The sequence below is a fragment of the Archocentrus centrarchus genome, chromosome 1 (genome assembly GCF_007364275.1).
Source record: "Archocentrus centrarchus isolate MPI-CPG fArcCen1 chromosome 1, fArcCen1, whole genome shotgun sequence".
In the NCBI taxonomy this organism is placed as follows: Eukaryota; Metazoa; Chordata; class Actinopteri; order Cichliformes; family Cichlidae; genus Archocentrus; species Archocentrus centrarchus.
In genome coordinates, this window is record NC_044346.1 from 17,136,479 (window position 1) to 17,155,279 (window position 18,801).

The 18,801-nt window shown below is 43.2% G+C and overlaps 1 protein-coding gene across 1 annotated transcript in view; it reads left to right on the top strand.

Annotated features, from left to right (window-relative positions):
* Positions 1 to 371: 371 nt before the first annotated feature.
* The window catches only part of LOC115792676 (uncharacterized), a 31,703-nt gene continuing 13,273 nt past the window's right edge, over positions 372 to 18,801 (top strand). The window contains exons 1-3 of the mRNA XM_030747337.1: positions 372 to 600; positions 17,142 to 17,186; positions 17,509 to 17,547. Of these exons, the coding sequence (XP_030603197.1) occupies positions 490 to 600; positions 17,142 to 17,186; positions 17,509 to 17,547 (195 nt within the window). The 5' untranslated portion in view covers positions 372 to 489. The remainder of the gene's footprint in view (positions 601 to 17,141; positions 17,187 to 17,508; positions 17,548 to 18,801) is intronic.

Below are 18,801 nucleotides of genomic sequence, written 5' to 3' on the forward strand. Positions count from 1 at the left end.
ATTTCAAAACTAATTTCAACAGCTCGTTTGCTCCTATTACTATAACCTAAGTATATTCAAATTAACTGATTTTAGGCTCAGATAAGTCATAGCAGAGCAAAGCTGTTATTTTTGCTATTTTTTTTTTTTGATTAATTTATTTTCACTGGTTTGGTTTCGTTGTGGTTATATTCATATTTAACAGAGCAGCACTGTGTGGACCCTCACAGCAGCCTCTCTGTGGCTGTTGCTGGGAGCTCCGGCCAATCAAAGCATACAGCGCTCCCATGTAAGTACTGTGGTGGCTGAAAAAAGCATGACATCATGCTCTGCTCCGTCCGTCTCTACGAGTGAAACATCTTTCTTCCACTACAGCAAACAACACCCGACGACTCAGCCGTCTGTGTTGTGAATTTCCGCAGGTCCATCCATAAAATAGACCGAGAGAGCAGCCCCGCTACGCCGGAGCGTGCAGCGGAGACGGGGAGGGGCATCAGCCCGTTTGGGGGAATGGCGGATGGGGAGGCTGTCTTGTCTGTGGAGTGGGACAGTGGTGATGGGGGTTTAGCCATGGATCCGGAGAAAACGCTGACTTTCTGCCACGGGCTGCAGACTATGGAGGTAATGCACCGCACAGTTTTCCTTTGATACACACGCAGCTGTCAGCAGCTGGGCTTCAGCGATTCTGCAGAGCAACATGTTTGGCCTGTGTGGTTGTTGACAAACAGCGGTGACCTCGATGGATTTTCATTTCGTGACCTTTTTGTCATTCCATCTGAGACAACAGGTGCATTTGTGCACCACTGCAGCAGATTCTCACTAAAGTCAGTCAGCTTAGGTCTCTGTTTTATTTTATAATGAATTCACGTTTGGGAAGGCTGTCTGTGATTCTGTGGCCAGTGCAAAATATCTATTTGTAAGTTGTTTGAGTTGTAGAATTATTCATGTACAACAATATCTAGAACATGATAGGATTAGTTTGTAAATCCTTTAAAATGACACAAAGTTTTCTAGACTCAGTTTATTCTTAATTTAAACTTGAATTAATTAATTGGTTGGTTTTGTGTTATTGTATTTTAATCTCAGATTGTACTTTGATGACTTGCGGACATTGCAATTCAGTTTCAAGTGTGGCTTTTAAAACCTGTGCCAATGAACAAATGTTTTAATCCTACTTTACAAAAGAGCATTTTATAAAGCAAGACACCTTATACTGTAAATCTAATGTGCATTTGGCTGTTGAGAATATTAATGGTAGGTTCAATGGCTGTGCTGTCCCCCGTTTTGAGTGTTTTGTCTGAAAGTAGACCGCAGTAAGTGCAAAGCAGATTCCAAAAAAGTTGGGCCGTAAATAGAAACAGAATGCAATGATTTGCAAATCTCATAAATCCATATTTTGTTCACAGTAGAACATAGAAAACGTGTGATATGTTTAAACTGAGACATTTTACCATCCATCCATTCTCTTCCGCTTATCCTTTATTTCATGAAAAATACTAGCGCATTTTGGATTTGATGGTAGCAACAGTCTCAAAAAAGTTGTGGAAAAATAGCAACTCACAGAGTTTCTAGGAAGTCAGGATGGGCAGAGGTTCATCAATCTGCAAAAAAAACTTCCATCTACAAATTGTGAAACAGCTTCAGAATAATGTTGCAAAGACTCTGAATATCTCATCATCTACAGTAGATTATATATCAAAAGTAAAATCTGAAAACATCCCTCTGCACGAGGGACAAGGCTGAAAATCAATATTGGATGCTCATGATCGTTGGGTCCTCAGGCAGCACTGCATAAAACACAGTCATGATTCTGTCGTGGAGAAACTGCACTGCATCAGCTCAGGAACACATCCAGAAATGACTGGCTGTGAACACAGTTCACCATGCCATCCACAAATGCAGGTTAAAGCTCTATTGTGCAACAGAAGAAGCCATATGTGAACATGATCCAGAAACTCCGCTGTCTTCTCTGGGCCAAAGATCATTTAAAATGGACTGAAGCAAAGTGGAAAACTGTTCTGTGGTCACACAAATAAAAATGTGAAATTCTTTTTGGAAAACACGGACACTGGATCCTCCAGACTAATGAGGAGAGGGAACATCTGGCTTCCTATCAGTGCTCATCTTAAAAACCTGCTGATGGTCTAGGGGTGGATTAATGTCTAAGGAATTGGCAGCTTGGACATCTGGATAGACCCCTTCAATGCTGAAAGCTATATACAGATTTTGCAGCAGTATATTCTTTTCATTCAGATGGTATCTTTTTCAGGGAAGGTCTTGCATATTTCAGGAAGACGATGCTAAACCGCATGCTGCAGCTATTACAACAGCATGGCTTCATAGTAGAAGAGCCCGAGTGATGAACTGGCCCACCTGCAGTCCAGACCTTTGACCAACTGAAAACATTTGGTGCATCACAAAACAGAAAATGCAAGAAAGAAGTCCCGGGATTTTTGAGCAGCTAGCTATATCAGAAAAGAATGGGACAGCATTCCTCTCCCAAAAGTCCAGCAGCTGCTTTCCTTATGATTTACAATTGATTGCATTCTGAGTTTTTTTTGTATATTTCACACAGTGGCCCAACTTTTTTTTGGAATTGGCATTGTGCATACTGTATTGAAAAGACTCATAAAGAGTTTATTCACCATAATATATAAAATAAAATTCAAGCCATTGGCATTATTAAGGTATTGCCAAAGAAGTTCATTTAAGGATAAGAGAAGTTCATAGAACTCACTGCAGAAAATGAAAATGAACTCACTGCAAAGAAAACCTTAATTTAGAGTGAGTTTAGATTGAATTCACATTAATGGTCAATGTTAAAACATTTTAGTTGGAAAAGTTGGAAATTTCCCAGTTTCAAATGTTGAATGTTGAAACTGACCTTTTTATTATTATTATTATTATTATTATTATTATTATTATTATTACACAACTTTTCCAGAACAGTCAGTTTTGAAATGAATCCTATATGAACATTAATTTTTAAAAGGTTTACCTTTCAAAATTGATATGTGGTCTTTGTAGGACTTTCCAGTTAAGTGTTGCAGGTCCCAGCTGACACAGGGACTCCGGTAACAAAAAGAGTGTCTGTAAAGCAATTGTAGAGTGGAAGTAAGAAGCACACCAACACTCATGTCTTTCTCCAGACCGCGTATATTAATAATTTTGTTTCAACTCATTTACAATACATTTCAATGCTTTAAATGTCCAGTACAAACCATCTAGATAGATAAAAATCAAAATGGAGTGGCATCCTGCTCTCATTCATTTCTTATTACACAGAACTAGATGCAATTACAACTTTTCCACCTCCAGGTGACTCTTAGGAATGCTGGTAAACAATGTATATATACTGTAGTTTCAATGTACTATAGGTTCCTATTTCAATAGCGCAAAACTCAGTGCATCACCTGTGCTTTCGCCTAAGCATGTTAAGCTCATTTATAATTGGACTTAGCTCTTTGAAATTTTACTTAACTATAAACTCTCTTGGTTGTAACATACTTCCCTAATACATAAAGTTAACACTGACAGTCTGGCATTAACACAACAACACTAATAATCTGGAACTATGCATCATTCTATGCTTATAAAACTCATCAAGCCACATCAGGAGTTATACAAAGGAGATTGGGAGACATGTACATATGAATGAGGTGATCAATATGATAATGTCGACCCCTTTAACCACATTTTAAGCGTGAATTCAATGTCGAGAGGAAAATGCTCATTATCGCGAGAAAGACGATCATTAACGCGAGACTAGCAAAGCGAGCGGCGCGGCTCAGCTCTACCGCCGTTACCGATCGCGGCTCAGCTCTACCGCCGTTACCGATCGCGGCTCAGCGATCCTCAATAAAACAGTCATCGCAAGTCACGGCGATCATCCTACGCAGTGACTAAGCAATCCGAGCATGATGAACAGCTTAAGGCTTTAACTCACAGTTGTTCAACTGGATACCGACCTGTAAAGCAATTGTAGAGTGGAAGTAAGAAGCACACCAACACTCATGTCTTTCTCCAGACCGCGTATAAGCGTGAGCAGGAAGTTGCACCAGCTTATGCAGCCGGGACTGAGAGGTGCGCATAGGTTCCGCTCCTCCACAATATCATTTAAACAGGACTACTTATACAAAGTAAACGATTATAAGCTCAATACTCATGTAGGCTATAAGGTAACACTTATTAAGTGGCATTTAAAATTGCAACCTTTAAACACTATTGTGGTTACATCATTTAGATGGGCCACACGCTCCCCAACAACAAAAGTGACTCCTGGAACTTGACTTTAATAACTCAAAAACCTCTTATAACCCTTAAGAGTCTCTTATCATAAGAAACATCTCAGCAATGTCTTTTCAAGTGTCTTTTTGTCGCTTTCTTTTTTTTTTCTAAAGTTCAAGCGCAGGAAATGGGGTATGCGCCTGGTAGGTATGATGTTACGGGTGCAGAGTAGAAGGGTTGGGGGTAAGGAGAACAATAATATAGAAAAGGATACTGTGCCCGCTGAACGCCGACTGCGTTCACCATCGGGCAAGGCTGGTATGTGGGGCGACCCAGTGACGGGTACGTGAAGACCATGTTTGGACGCCTCCGTCTGGTGGACTGCCTCAGATGGTGTGACGACCCCGGTTGGACCTCACGCTGTAGTTCAGGACTAGATGCTGGCTCGGGATCGAGTACTAGTCGCGAAGCAGGATCTGCAATATCCTCCTCTTGATGAAGGGGTCGGCTTTCCTCCAAACTGTCATCCTGTTCACTGTCAGAGTTCTCCGCTTCTATAGCAATATCTCTTATTTGTTCTGGTTGACGACAAGGTCCCTCCGATCGATGTGTCTGACTTGGGGTGGGCCTGTTTTGTGATTCACTCCAACCTTGTTGTTCCGGATGCTGACTCCCGATTTGTGCATGTCTGGGCACGCGAAACCAATAGAGAGGCGCATCATCTTCAGAGTCACTTGCCTCGGGACTTAATATCTGTGTGGGAGTTTTTGATCTTTCTGCCGGGTTCCTGTTTCTCTTTTGTTTTCGTGAGGCTTCGTGAGGGTCTTGGGCTATCTCTACTGGTAGGTCATTCACTTGTAATAGCAGGTTTCTATGCAGAGTACGAATGGGACGATTTCCGGTTTCTGGGCTTACTTTGTAGACCGGGTTCTCTCCAACTTGCTCTCTCACAATGTAGACCATCTGCTCCCAATAGGGCCTTAGTTTGCCAGGTCCTCCTCTTTCACTGAGATTACGTACCAGTACTCTGTCTCCAGGCTGCAAGGTTACTCCTTTACATTTCTTGTCATAGTTTGTTTTTCCCCTGAAACTTGACTGTTGACTGTTTGCGCATGCTATTCTGTAGGCTTCTGTCATTTTTCCTGCCCACTTCTTGGCATATCCCTGTGCCGTCTCATCTCCATCTTCTGCCATAAGGCCAAAAAGGAGATCCACTGGGAGGCGGGGGTGTCTGCCATACAACAGGTAATATGGGGAAAAGCCTGTGGCCTCGTGCCTTGTGCAATTATAGGCGTGGATGATATGGGGGAGGTGGTCTTTCCAGTTATGCTTTTCTTTCTCCCCTAGTGTGCGGAGCATCTGTAACAATGTCCGGTTTAGTCTTTCTGTAGGGTTGCATTGTGGGTGGTAGGGAGACGTCCGGGAGTGACCTACACCTGCCAGCTGTCTGAGAGCTTTGAAAAGTTCATTTTCGAATTCCCTGCCTTGATCGTGGTGGAGTTTGGCGGGATATCCAAATTTGGGAATGAAGTCGTTGAAGAGCCGATCTGCTGCTGTTTTAGCTGCTTTGTTCTTGGTGGGGTAGGCTTGTGCAAACCGGGTGAAGTGGTCAACCACCACTAAAATGTACTCAAACCCACCTTTGGAAGCTTCTAAGTGTAGGAAATCTATGCACACAAGCTCCAGGGGTGAATTGGATGTTATGCTACCCATTGGGGCCCTCTCATGTGTTGCTGGCTTTTTCTGTTTAATGCATGGACACTTTCTGGTGACGTACTCTTCTACCTCTTTCTTCATAAAAGGCCAATAAAACCGCTCTCTGGCTAGACCGAGGACTTTTTCCACTCCAACATGGCCCATGTTATTATGAAGGTGGGTCAGAGCTGTCTGCCGATAAGTAGCTGGTAGGACAAGTTGTTTGCGTGTTGTTGTCTTCCTGTACAGGAGGCCATTATCTATGTGCAATCTGCTCCACTCTCTCAAAAGTCTCTTAGTGTTTGTATCAAGTTTACCTTTGTTGTCCTCATTTGGTGTAATATTGTCTTCCTTCATCTTCAGGACTTTTCCAATGACAGGATCTTGGCGCTGTCCCTGAACCAATTCATCATGGCTGATTGTGTGAAGGGACCCTCTGAGAGGCTGGTTAGATGAGGCTAGGTTGAGGGCTGCTACCCAAGGCACATCCCCCTGCTTAGCTCTCCTGCTCCCTTCCCATACTGCTCCAACCGCTTCCTCTGGAAGCTCCTCAGAACACTGCTCCATGAAGGTATTGATGTCAAGGGGGCAGCGAGAAAGCACATCCGCATCAGTGTTGGCTTTCCCTGATCGATACTTTATGTCGAAGTGGTAATCTGCTAACTGCCCCACCCAACGGTGTCCCACTGCATTTAGTTTTGCTGTGCTTAGGACATACGTTAGGGGATTATTGTCCGTGAAAATGGTGAAATGAGGGGCATAGAAAAGATAGTCCTTAAACTTGTCACAAACTGCCCACTTGAGGGCTAAAAACTCGAGTTTGCCGCTGTGCAAGTGGTAGTTTTGTTCGGCGGGTGTCAATGTGCGGGACCCGTACCCAATTACTCTCATCTTGTCATCCTGCTTTTGATAAAGGACTGCCCCCAGGCCTTTTTGAGATGCATCCGTGTGGAGTATGAAGGGACGGGTGAAGTCCGGGTATGCTAACACTGGTGGTTGGGTCAGCATGTCGATCAGCTGCTCAAGTATCTTTTGGTGTTCTTCGTTCCATTGTACTGGAGCTCGAGATGATTGTTGAGGGTACTTCACTCTGCCTCTGGTCGGTTTAGTCTGAGCTATGTCAGATTGGATTTGGAGTAGGTCGTACAGGGGCTTGGCAATGCGTGAAAAGTCCTGTACATATGCCCGATAGTAGCTCAGGAACCCCAAAAGCTGTCGCACACCCCCAACTGTTTGTGGTCTTTTGTGTTTGAGCGCCTGCACTGCCTCAATGTCTTTGGGATCCACCTTTACGCCATCTGCAGACACCAAGCGCCCAACATATCGGACCTCACTGCGGAACAACTCGCACTTCTCAGGCTTTAGTTTTACTCCATGACGCTGTAAAGCCTGCAACACTTTGCGCAGCACTTGGACATGTTCATCAAATGACTTGGAGAAGCATAACACATCGTCCAGGTAGGGGATGCAGCATTCATCCCTGAGTGTGTCGAGCATCTCCTCCATGCTCCGTTGGAAAGCTGCTGGTGCATTTGACAGCCCGAAGGGTATTCGTACCCATTCGTAAAGGCCCCATGGTGTGGTGAAGGCGGTCAGGTACCTGGACCCTTCTGCTATGAAACCCTGATGGTAGGCTTTACCCTGATCCAGGATTGAGAACCAGCTGTAGCCCCCAAGTGAGTCCGTGAGATCCTGGATTCGAGGGAGCGGATGACGATCTGGCACTGTTTTGTTGTTAAGAAGGCGATAGTCAATACACAACCGTAGAGTTCCATCCTTCTTTCTCACACAGATCACAGGGGCTGCGTAAGGTGACTGTGACTTTACAATCCATCCTTTGATTAGCAGTTCTTGGATATACTCCTTGACTTCGCGGTAAAGGGGCTTCGGGATGGAAGCATAGGCCCTTTGGACTGGCGTGTCGTCTTTGAGTCGGATGTCCATTTGCAATGACGGGATACGGCCTATGTCGCTGCTGTCACGGGAAAACGCCTCACACTCTTCCCTCAGCACCTTCTCCACTGCCTGTTGTTGGTCTGGACTCAGGTGACTAAGACTGACTGGTGGTAACCAGGACTCAGCAGGGGAGACCTTAGGAGAGGTAGATTGGGCCGCCTCCACGGATGTTACTGTGGCTGGCATGGTTTGGGGCAACTCTACAGGGTCTTGTTCTATTACTTTAGCGACATGCTGGATCGTGCCTAGTGTGGTTCTTTTTGGTAAAATTACTTCATGCTTTGAGTGGTTGGAGATGGGGATCTTAACAAGGGGTTTTTGGTTGTTATTAATCTCTAGGAGTCCTTCTCCAACACTCAAATGTCTTAAAGCGACATTCTCTTCTGCAGGTTCATAAAGCACAAGGGGGTCAGCGGTGTCAAAGTTCTGGGGCACCCTACACCAAACCTGCACTGCTTTACCTGCTGGAATGGTTACATTGTCCTTACCAACTCTTACTGTGACTGGGTCACAGTCACCATTTTGTGGCACTTGAATAAAACTAACCATGGCCACAACTTGTTCTTCATCCAACCCAAAAGCTCGGCGTAGGAGACTCAGTAAAATGGTATTAGCATCTTCCTCTGATTCCTGTTGTTGGATGATTGCCCCTAAACCATTAGCTCCTACTAGTGGCTGGGGGAGGGTCAGACTACTTACTAGGAAGGGGGGCCTGCACGGTTAGATTTGGATCCTCGTGACCAGAAAGAGTGACTGTGAGTTCAACCCACCCCTCATAAGGAACGGCTTGGCCATTGACTGCATACACTTCTAGTCCATCATCTAGAAGCTCTTGTAGTGGTCTAACTGGATAGCTGGGAATGTGTGTCTTCGCCCACTGTCGGTCTACTATGCTCACCTGGGAACCGGAGTCAAATAACGCTGAAACTGGATAACCATTAATCAAACATTTCAGGAGACTCTTCTTCCCGACCAAGGGAACTTTACAGCCCGCAGTAGTTCGATAGGGGGGTGCATAGGATTTGTTCCTCTTGTGTTTGGTTTGCTCTCCAGTCCATTTACGGGGTTGCTTGGCAGACATTACTGGCTGGGACTGGGGTCTGGTACCGGTCTCTGACTGTCCCTCAACAGAGACCGATTCCAGTTTCCCTGAAACTTGGTGCGCTTTAAGCATCCAACTGCTCTATGGCCTAGTTCTCCACACACAAAGCAGTGACTACAGTCCTGCAACTTCTGTTCAGTGCACTTTGGACAAAGGGCTCCCCTCTTAGTGGAAGCTGTAGGCCGATTGGTTGAACGCTGATGGTGGCTACTGGGTTGTGGTGGAGGAGAATATGGATGGGTATGAGGAGAGCCTTGGACGGGCGCTGATGGGGAAAAGTGGTGGGGGTTCACAGCTTTCAGTTCCATTAGGCTGGCTACCATGTTGGTCAGAGTCTCTACTTGGGCAGTGAGTTGTTTGATTGTCTGAGAGGTTTGGTAATCCTTGGTTTCCTTTTCCTCAGTTTCAGCTGCTACACTTTGAGCATGTATTGTCTTTTGACGGGGTGTTTGGCCTAATCTCCGCTGGCGTTCATTCTCATCACTTATTATTTTAGTGACTTCGCTAAGGATCTCTTCATCTGTGACATTTCTATTCAGGGTGAGGGGTCTCAGTCTCTGTCTCATGTCAGCATACTTAACCCCCAGGCCTTGGTAGATTGTGTGCAGGAACACTTCCTGAATGGTTTTCGGGTCATAGGAAATGTCTACGCTGCCCTGCCTTGACTGGAAGGTTAGCTTTTGTTTGAGCCCAATCATCCGATACAAAAACTGCTGGGGTGATTCTTGTTCACTTTGCCTAGCACACATTAACTCCTGAAACATCTCAGTTGTTGCCTTTTCTCCCAGGTGGGACCTGAGGAAGCCTTGGAGTTCAGGGAGGGACAGTTCATCTTTGAGCATGAGCATGTCCCTGAAGGTGCCAGGTTTGACGATTCTAAGTACTCCCCTCACAATTTCTGTTTCGGTAACCCCTTCTTTTAGTCCCTCATTGATTTGCTTTGTGAGACTGTTATAGCTGATTTCCGAACTATTGTCTCCTATTTGTCCTCCAAATACTTTGAATTCTCTACGTGGGAGGTAGGAAAGGTCTCTTATGATGACTGGTCTCTCTGGGCTGAGGTGTGAGCGACTGAGGGAGTCAGAGTGGCTTTGATCACCGGCCATTACAGCTGGTCGGGGAACCGCTGCTTCGTACTGCTTCAATCTCTCCCCCAGATCCTCATACACTTTCCTCAGGTTCTCTATCGACTGTGTCTCTGTACTTGCGTTTGTACGGAGGTCTGTTTGATTTTCAGGGGAGGCTGGTGTTTCTGGTGGCAAATCTGATGGATGAGGGCTAGGCATGTTTGGCGGTGCAGCTCCAGAGGGATTATCTACTGTTCTGACTTGAATGGCTTGGCTGATTAAGTCATTTAATGACAGCAGATGGCTCATGCCTTCGTCCTCAAGTCCTAGGAGAGTCTCTGACTGGATGTAGGAGGTGAGATAGTTCATGCAGCCCTCAATATCATCCTGGTTGAAAGGTGCTGTGTCTTGAATGTCTGCAGCTATGTTCCTTGCTAGCTCAAAAAGTTTAGTGTCTGAGAGCAGGAACAAGCGCCTCCTAATGCTCCATGTCAGTTCCTTCCGTGCAGTTGACATGTGTGTTTTCTCTGGTTTAGCTCTGTGGCAAATAGAGTGTGTTGTCTTTCCGTTGCAGCCGTGCAGCTCCCTGATGAGGCAAAGATCCTTCTCACCTTGATCTTCCTCCGTGGACACTCACTGGCTTGCGTGGCCGTAGCAACACCTAGGTCGTGGTTATCTTGTGGTTCTGTTATCACTGGATCCCCCCTAAGACTCAAAGGGAGGGATCCCGGACGAGCCCCCACAGTTTGTTGCAGGTCCCAGCTGACACAGGGACTCCGGTAACAAAAAGAGTGTCTGTAAAGCAATTGTAGAGTGGAAGTAAGAAGCACACCGACACTCATGTCTTTCTCCAGACCGCGTATATTAATAATTTTGTTTCAACTCATTTACAATACATTTCAATGCTTTAAATGTCCAGTACAAACCATCTAGATAGATAAAAATCAAAATGGAGTGGCATCCTGCTCTCATTCATTTCTTATTACACAGAACTAGATGCAATTACAACTTTTCCACCTCCAGGTGACTCTTAGGAATGCTGGTAAACAATGTATATATACTGTAGTTTCAATGTACTATAGGTTCCTATTTCAATAGCGCAAAACTCAGTGCACCACCTGTGCTTTCGCCTAAGCATGTTAAGCTCATTTATAATTGGACTTAGCTCTTTGAAATTTTACTTAACTATAAACTCTCTTGGTTGTAACATACTTCCCTAATACATAAAGTTAACACTGACAGTCTGGCATTAACACAACAACACTAATAATCTGGAACTATGCATCATTCTATGCTTATAAAACTCATCAAGCCACATCAGGAGTTATACAAAGGAGATTGGGAGACATGTACATATGAATGAGGTGATCAATATGATAATGTCGACCCCTTTAACCACATTTTAAGCGTGAATTCAATGTCGAGAGGAAAATGCTCATTATCGCGAGAAAGACGATCATTAACGCGAGACTAGCAAAGCGAGCGGCGCGGCTCAGCTCTACCGCCGTTACCGATCGCGGCTCAGCGATCCTCAATAAAACAGTCATCGCAAGTCACGGCGATCATCCTACGCAGTGACTAAGCAATCCGAGCATGATGAACAGCTTAAGGCTTTAACTCACAGTTGTTCAACTGGATACCGACCTGTAAAGCAATTGTAGAGTGGAAGTAAGAAGCACACCAACACTCATGTCTTTCTCCAGACCGCGTATAAGCGTGAGCAGGAAGTTGCACCAGCTTATGCAGCCGGGACTGAGAGGTGCGCATAGGTTCCGCTCCTCCACAATATCATTTAAACAGGACTACTTATACAAAGTAAACGATTATAAGCTCAATACTCATGTAGGCTATAAGGTAGCACTTATTAAGTGGCATTTAAAATTGCAACCTTTAAACACTATTGTGGTTACATCATTTAGATGGGCCACATAAGCATAGGGTTTAAATGATTTTACAAATCATTCCATGCTGTTTTTGTTTTCATTTTACTCAAGCTAGTTTACACCTAGTTCTGGCCCGAAGCCTGGATAAATGGAAGGATTGCATCCAGTGTAAAGGTTTTGCCAAATCAAATATACAAATCCATCCTTTGTGGCAACCCCTTGGGAAATAAGGGAAAGTACCTTTTATGCCATTGAGAGTGAGATTTCCATGTCTAACGTGCTGTTTGAAACACTAAAGTTTGTCTTTGACCTTTGACTGGATAGTGTTTTGAATGTCATCATTGCTTCACCTACACGTTTCCATGATATGGATAAGTTTCCCCCTCTCCGCCAGCCACAGAGTTTCTCACAGGCGGGCCTACACGAGAACGTTTTCAGATGAAAACGGTGAAGTCTTGATGTGTTTCAGCCTCCCGTTTACACGAGAACAGCGCAAAAACGATTCTTTTTGAAAACTCCAGAGTGGAGCATTTTCGAAAAGTTCCGGTCTCCGTTTCTGTGTAAAGAAGTGAAAACGCTACTTCTTGAAAATGGGGGCACTTGGACATGTGCATTATGGTTGCAGTTCCTATATCCACACCGCCAACTTGTGGACTGGCAATGGGAAATACAGCGTTTTTAACGTCTTGGGTTTCTGTGTAAACGGAGATGGTTTCTGAAACGTTTCCGTCTGAACACATTACAATTCGAAAACAAAAATGGCAAAACGACACTGTTTCCACTGAAAGCGTTCTTGTGTAAATGGGGCCTCAGGTGAAAATGGTAAAGTTTTGATTTGTTTCAGCCTCCCGTTTACACGAGAACAGCATGAAAATGTGGGTACTGGGACACTGTGGTTGTGATTCCTATAGCCACACCGCCAACTTGTGGCCTGCAATGAGAACGACGATGTTTTCAGCGTCTTGCGTCTCCGTCTAAATTTAGATAATTTTTGAAACATTTCCATCTGAACGTGTTACTTTTCGAAAATGGTCAAACGACACCGTTTCCACTGAAAACATTCTTGTGTAAACGGGGCCTAATGTTGCTTTCTGTTTGTTAGAGACATCTGGTCACCTGGTTCAACCATCTTCAGTGGGATGTGTTCCTGACTGCAAACCCTTGATTGCTAGTGTTACTGTGTAGTTTCTTTGACATGCAGATTGACTGGGTGTTTGTATTCAGTTCCTAAATAATTATTTCCTTAGGTAGGGTGACAAGAGTTCACTCTGAGGCAGGGTCACTCAGAGGTCACTTACTGGAGTCACTCAGTGGTGCTTTACTGAGCATACATGCAGGAATGCAGTGACTCAGCGTCTGTCTGGCGACACTAAATACCTGCAGGACTTGGCTTTTCTTAGTTTAGGACAAGGACCATGCCGAGCTAATATGGATAAGTGCTGTGAAAAAGTATTTGCAGCCTTTTTGCGTATTTGTCACACATGTTTCAGATTATCAAACAAATTTTAATATTAGACAAAGATAACCTGAGTAAATACAAAATGCTATTTTTAAATTATGATTTTGTGTATTAAGGGAAAAAGTTATCCAAACCTACTTGACCTTGTGTGGAAAACATAACTGCCCCTAAACTTAATAACTGGTTGTGCCACCCTTAGCAGCAAGAACTGCAATCAAGCATTTGTGATAACTGGCATTGAGTCTTTCACATCGCTGTGGAGGAATTTTGGCCCACTCTTCTTTGCAGAATTGTTTTAATTTAGCCACATTGGAGGGTTTTTGAGCATGAACAGTCTGTTTGAGGTCAGACCAAAGCATCTGAATCAGATATAAGTCAGGACTTTGACAAGGCCACTACAAAACCTTCATTTTTTTTTTTTTTTTTTTTTGGAGCTTGGGGACTTGCAGACAGAATTCATGTTTCCCTCAATTACAGCAAGTTGTCCAGGTCCTGAAGCAGGAAAATAGCCCCAGACCATCACACTGCCACCACCATGTTTGACTGTTGGTATTGTGACCTTTTTATGAAATGCTGTTATTTTTATGCCAGATGTAGTACACAGAATAAAAAATCTTTTCTATAGCACTGCCACATATGTAATGCCCTGTGTTCTGAGAGTGCAGTACACATGAATGGCTCATTTTGTGGAAATGTGTCATGTTGCCAGAATGGACAGTGGCTTCACATGTTGACCTGTGTTGCTGCAATCTGTTCTGCTTGGTTGAGTTTGCTGCAGTAAATATTTGTGGATAACATTCAAGCCTCCTGAATGTTCTTCCTGCTCTAAGGAACCGGATCTGTCTGATGTTCATGAACAGGGAATTTTTACTTTTTAATCTTTGGGAACTGGTCGGCTTTTCTAAGAAAACATTTGAAAGCAAAAGGATGACATTTTCACACACTGGGAGCAGGAGCTTTGTGTTTTCTTCCTTACAATTTCCTTTCAAATTCAAGTCACTCATTTTTCTCTTGATTCTTCTGGAGGTTTTTGTAAGGAAAGCTACAGAGACCTTTCAGGACCCTTGGGTGGAAATCATTTGTGGTTAGTCTGTGGTATCTGAGGAAGCCTGAATGACTTCTCTTTATGCTTATATGCCATGTTGTGGGCTTACCTCTCAGGAAGCACATAAGAACTCAGCCTGATGTTATTGATGTCAGAACATTTCCTGTCTTGACTCTAGCGTTTAGCCTGTCACTATAGGCTAAGTGCCCAGATGAGGTTATATTTGACACTGGCATATGCAACAGAATTGGTAACAGATAAAAGAATTGTCCAGAATTCAATTTCTAATCCTTCTTTTTACTATTATACCTTAAAGACCTCATAGTATCATTTTATCCCAACAGAGCACTTTGCTCTCAGACTGCAGACTTACTTGTGGTTCCTAGAGTTTCTAAAAGTAGAATGGGAGGCAGAGCCTTCAGCTATCAGGCCTCTCTCCTGTGGAACCGTGGAACCAGTTCCCAGTTTGGATTTGGGAGACAGACACCCTCTCTACCTTTTTAGGCTAAAAGCTTTCCTTTTTGATAAAGCTTATAGTTAGGCCTGATCAGGTGACCCTCAACCATCTCTTAGTTATGCTGCAATAGACTTGAGCCTAAATTATACTCCACTGCAGACATGGACAGCTGGAGACCCAACATCTGAGTAGTCATTCCTGTTATGCTTCTTTGGAGTCCCCTGCCTGGGGTGCATGCGTAGTTGATATATTGCAGTGTAATTTCTGTGGACAAGTCCGTGTGGTTTTAAAAAAAAAACAAAACACACAGGCAGGCACACAGACATCCAAACGGACCCTCGCACTCACTGTTTGATGATGAAATTTATGTCATTTCGACCCAAGTGGACTGACAGACGCAGAAAATATATTCCAGGCTTCAGGCCTGGGGAGTGGAAGAGCACTCCTCTTCCACTCAGCGTGCATTTATACACCACTACTGTATGTCATAAACTTTTGTTTACTCTCTCACAGTTTATTGTCCTGTTTGTGGGCTCCCTGTGCTCCCCTTTTTTCTCTTTCCCCTCTACTCCAAACTGATCATGGTAGATGGCTGCCCCTTACCGAGCCTGCTTCTGCTTGAGCTCTCTTCCTGTTAAAAGGGAGCTTTTCCTTCTCACTGTCACCAAATGCTTCCTCATAGGGGATCGCCTGATTGTTGGGGTTCTCTCACTAATAATGCGGGCTCTTTAACCTACAATATTAAGCACCCTGAGACAACTGTTACTGTGAACTGGAGTTGTATATTTAAAATTGAAAATGACATTGAAATTTTGACATGTGGAGGCAAAGATTTTGCCTGGTTGGTACATCAAGATTAGATTCCAAAATGCATAAACCCACTTTGTGGAAAGCTGATGTGATCATTACCACATATTTCTACTTGCAACCACACCAATTTCTGACAAGTAAAAGTGAATTATATAACCTTTCCTGTGCCTGCTACAGTTCCAGTTACTTGTTTGGAGCCTGTCTGTCCTTGTTTAGTTGATGCTCTTCCATCAGTGTCACATAATGTTTTGTGATGCAGTATTAATTGCCCTGCGGGTGCATCAGCTGTTTACAAGTGTATGCTATACACTAATGCAAAGGTGTGTGCAATATACAGTACGAGCCAAAAGTTTGGACACACTCAACCATTCATATGAATGGTTGAGTGTGTCCAAACTTTTACTGGTACTGTACTATAGTAAAAAACAGTAAATTATCTTCTGCTGTCACTCATTTACTGTCAGAGCAGCATGTGGAATTTATGAAAGTTTAGCTTGCTGGCTTTTGTGACTGTAAATTCTGAACCTGGTAATAGCTGCGTCTGCACAGCCATGTGTGCACTGTACGCACACACAAACAATGCAGACTGTGACCAACATTGTTTCCTATGCTGAACACAGAACTGGCATCCATTTGTTAACAAAAGAGGTCTCGTTTGCTAGGCTCCAGGTTTTGGTGTGCAACAAACCCCCCCCCAGTGCCTTCACATTGTTTCTATAGTCGCGCGCACGCACACACACACACACACACACACACACACACACACACACACACACACACACACACACACACACCCAGAGGCATTTTTTCCTTTTATTCTCAGCAGGTCTGCTTGACATTTACAGAAGCATAAATGTACTTATAGTGTTAGTTTCCACTGGAGATGATATTGAGACAGAAATCAAAGAGTTTCGTCCATAGGTTTAAAGGCAATGAAAACCTATGGTTTTTTGCCTTATGAACATTTTGTGTCTTTTGTCAAGACAGGAAATGTTCAGTCATAAATAACATCATTTTTTTTTTTTTTTTGGTAATTTTGCCTCTGTACACCACTACAGTGGACTTTAAATCAAACAATAAAGATATGAGTGAAACTGAGCTTTGGGGAATACATGTGGGGTGCTTGTTTTAATACATGTTGTATAAATCTAATGGTTAACTAACAGATTAACGAGTAATGAAAATAAGTGGTATTTACAGGTACGTGCTTCAAAGAGGGAGAGCACAGGGGAAGGTTTTATCATCTGCCTGCTACATAGCTTTTGTTAAAAAGCAATTGACCTTACCTTCCTTCCGGGGGGGGGGCGGGGGGGGGGGGGGGGGTGTAGTTGCCACTGGGTTCTTAATGGAAAATGGGTCTTTAGTGGCCATTTTTATATGCTTAGATTGCTGTAATAACAACACATATCTTTTTTTTCCCTCTCCATTTTAACTGTTTTCTCTCCTTCTATCTTTTGTCAGATGACTATGTCCCTGCAAGGTCTGGATGTAACTGAAGAAGCTACGGTAGGGAGTTCAACCTTTTAACCACAACTAAATATTGTCCACATGGGTAAAAAAAGGCCTCAGAGCCTTTTCCTCAGTGGTTGCTATAGTAATGCATAATTATTTGTTAGCACTGAGATCTTGTGTGGTAACTATGCACACGACAGATTTAGCAACCTCTCCTCGGCACTTTATTAGTGTGGTTTATGGTTTTGCTCAAGTGCCTGAGCTCATCTAAATCATTATACCATACAAGCTTTGAAATTTACTGGCTTTTTGTGACGTGTACATTTTAAATGTTTGGGTTTACACTTGTTTGAGTTTCTTCCCTTTCTCATTATAGGTGCCTGTGAAAGAGATTGAAATGAGCACAATTAATAAGGTGGGAGCCTTTTTTTTTTTTTTAAATAAAAACATTTTGATCTGTAGCTGCCAATGAACATACTCTCATGTCAAAACTAAGATTACAGATGCAATAATTGTATTGTTAACTGTTAACAATGAAACAAATGTCTGTGATTTAATATGAGAGTAGTCACAATACTCATTGTTTTTGGTTCTAGGGTTTCAGGTACACATAAAATCTGTGTTTATCATTAGTACTTTTAAGGGAATAATATTGCATTTTGTATATAATCATTTTGTTTTCTTTCTTCTTTTTAAATGTATTTTAAGAGGTTTGTAGTGCAGTAAAAATCAGAGACTGGTAGCATGACAGATGTTTACTTTGATTACAAGTATTATTTAGGAGCAGGTAATGGATAATATGTATTTGTAAATAACTGGTTACTCATCAGGTTATATTCCTGTGCAATAGGAAGGTTGCTTTGTAATGGCTTGATGCATAAATTGGTAACTACTTGCTAATGTCTGGCATGATATGGAGATAATTTTTCACTGTTATGTTTGAGATTTTTTTTTGGTGATCTTTGGGTCCTCAGGCAGTACTGCATAAAAAACAGTCATGATTCTGTCGTGGAAAAACCGCAATGCACGGGCTCAGGAACACATCCCGAAATTACTGTCTGTGAACACAGTTCACCGTGCCATCCACAAGTGCAGGTTAAAGCTCTATTGTGCAACAGAAGAAGTCATATGCGAACATGATCCAGAAACATCGCTGTCTTCTCTGGGCCAAAGTTCATTTAAAATGGACTGAAGCAAAGTGGAAATCAAATGTCTTGATTTCCAAATCAAAATGTGAAATTCTTTTTGGAAAACATGGACAACGGATCCTCCAGACTAAAGAGGAGAGGGATCATCTAGCTTCTTATTAGTGCTAGCGCTCAGTTTAAAAGCCTCCCGATGTTCTGGGAGTGCATTAATGTCTATGGAATTGGCAGCTTGGCCATCTGGATAGACCCCATCATTGCTGAAAGCTATATACAGATTTTGCAGCAGCATATGCTTTCATCCAGACGATGTCTTTTCCAGACCTTTCACCAAATGAAAACATTTGGTGCATCATAAAACAGAAACTACAAGAAAGAAAGCCCAGGACCTTTGAGCAGCTAGCTATATCAGACAAGAATGGGACAACATTTGTCTCCCAAAAGTCCAGCAGCTGCTCTCGTCAGTTCCCAGATGTTTACAGACTGTTATTAAAAGAAGGGATGCTACACAGTTGTAAAAATAG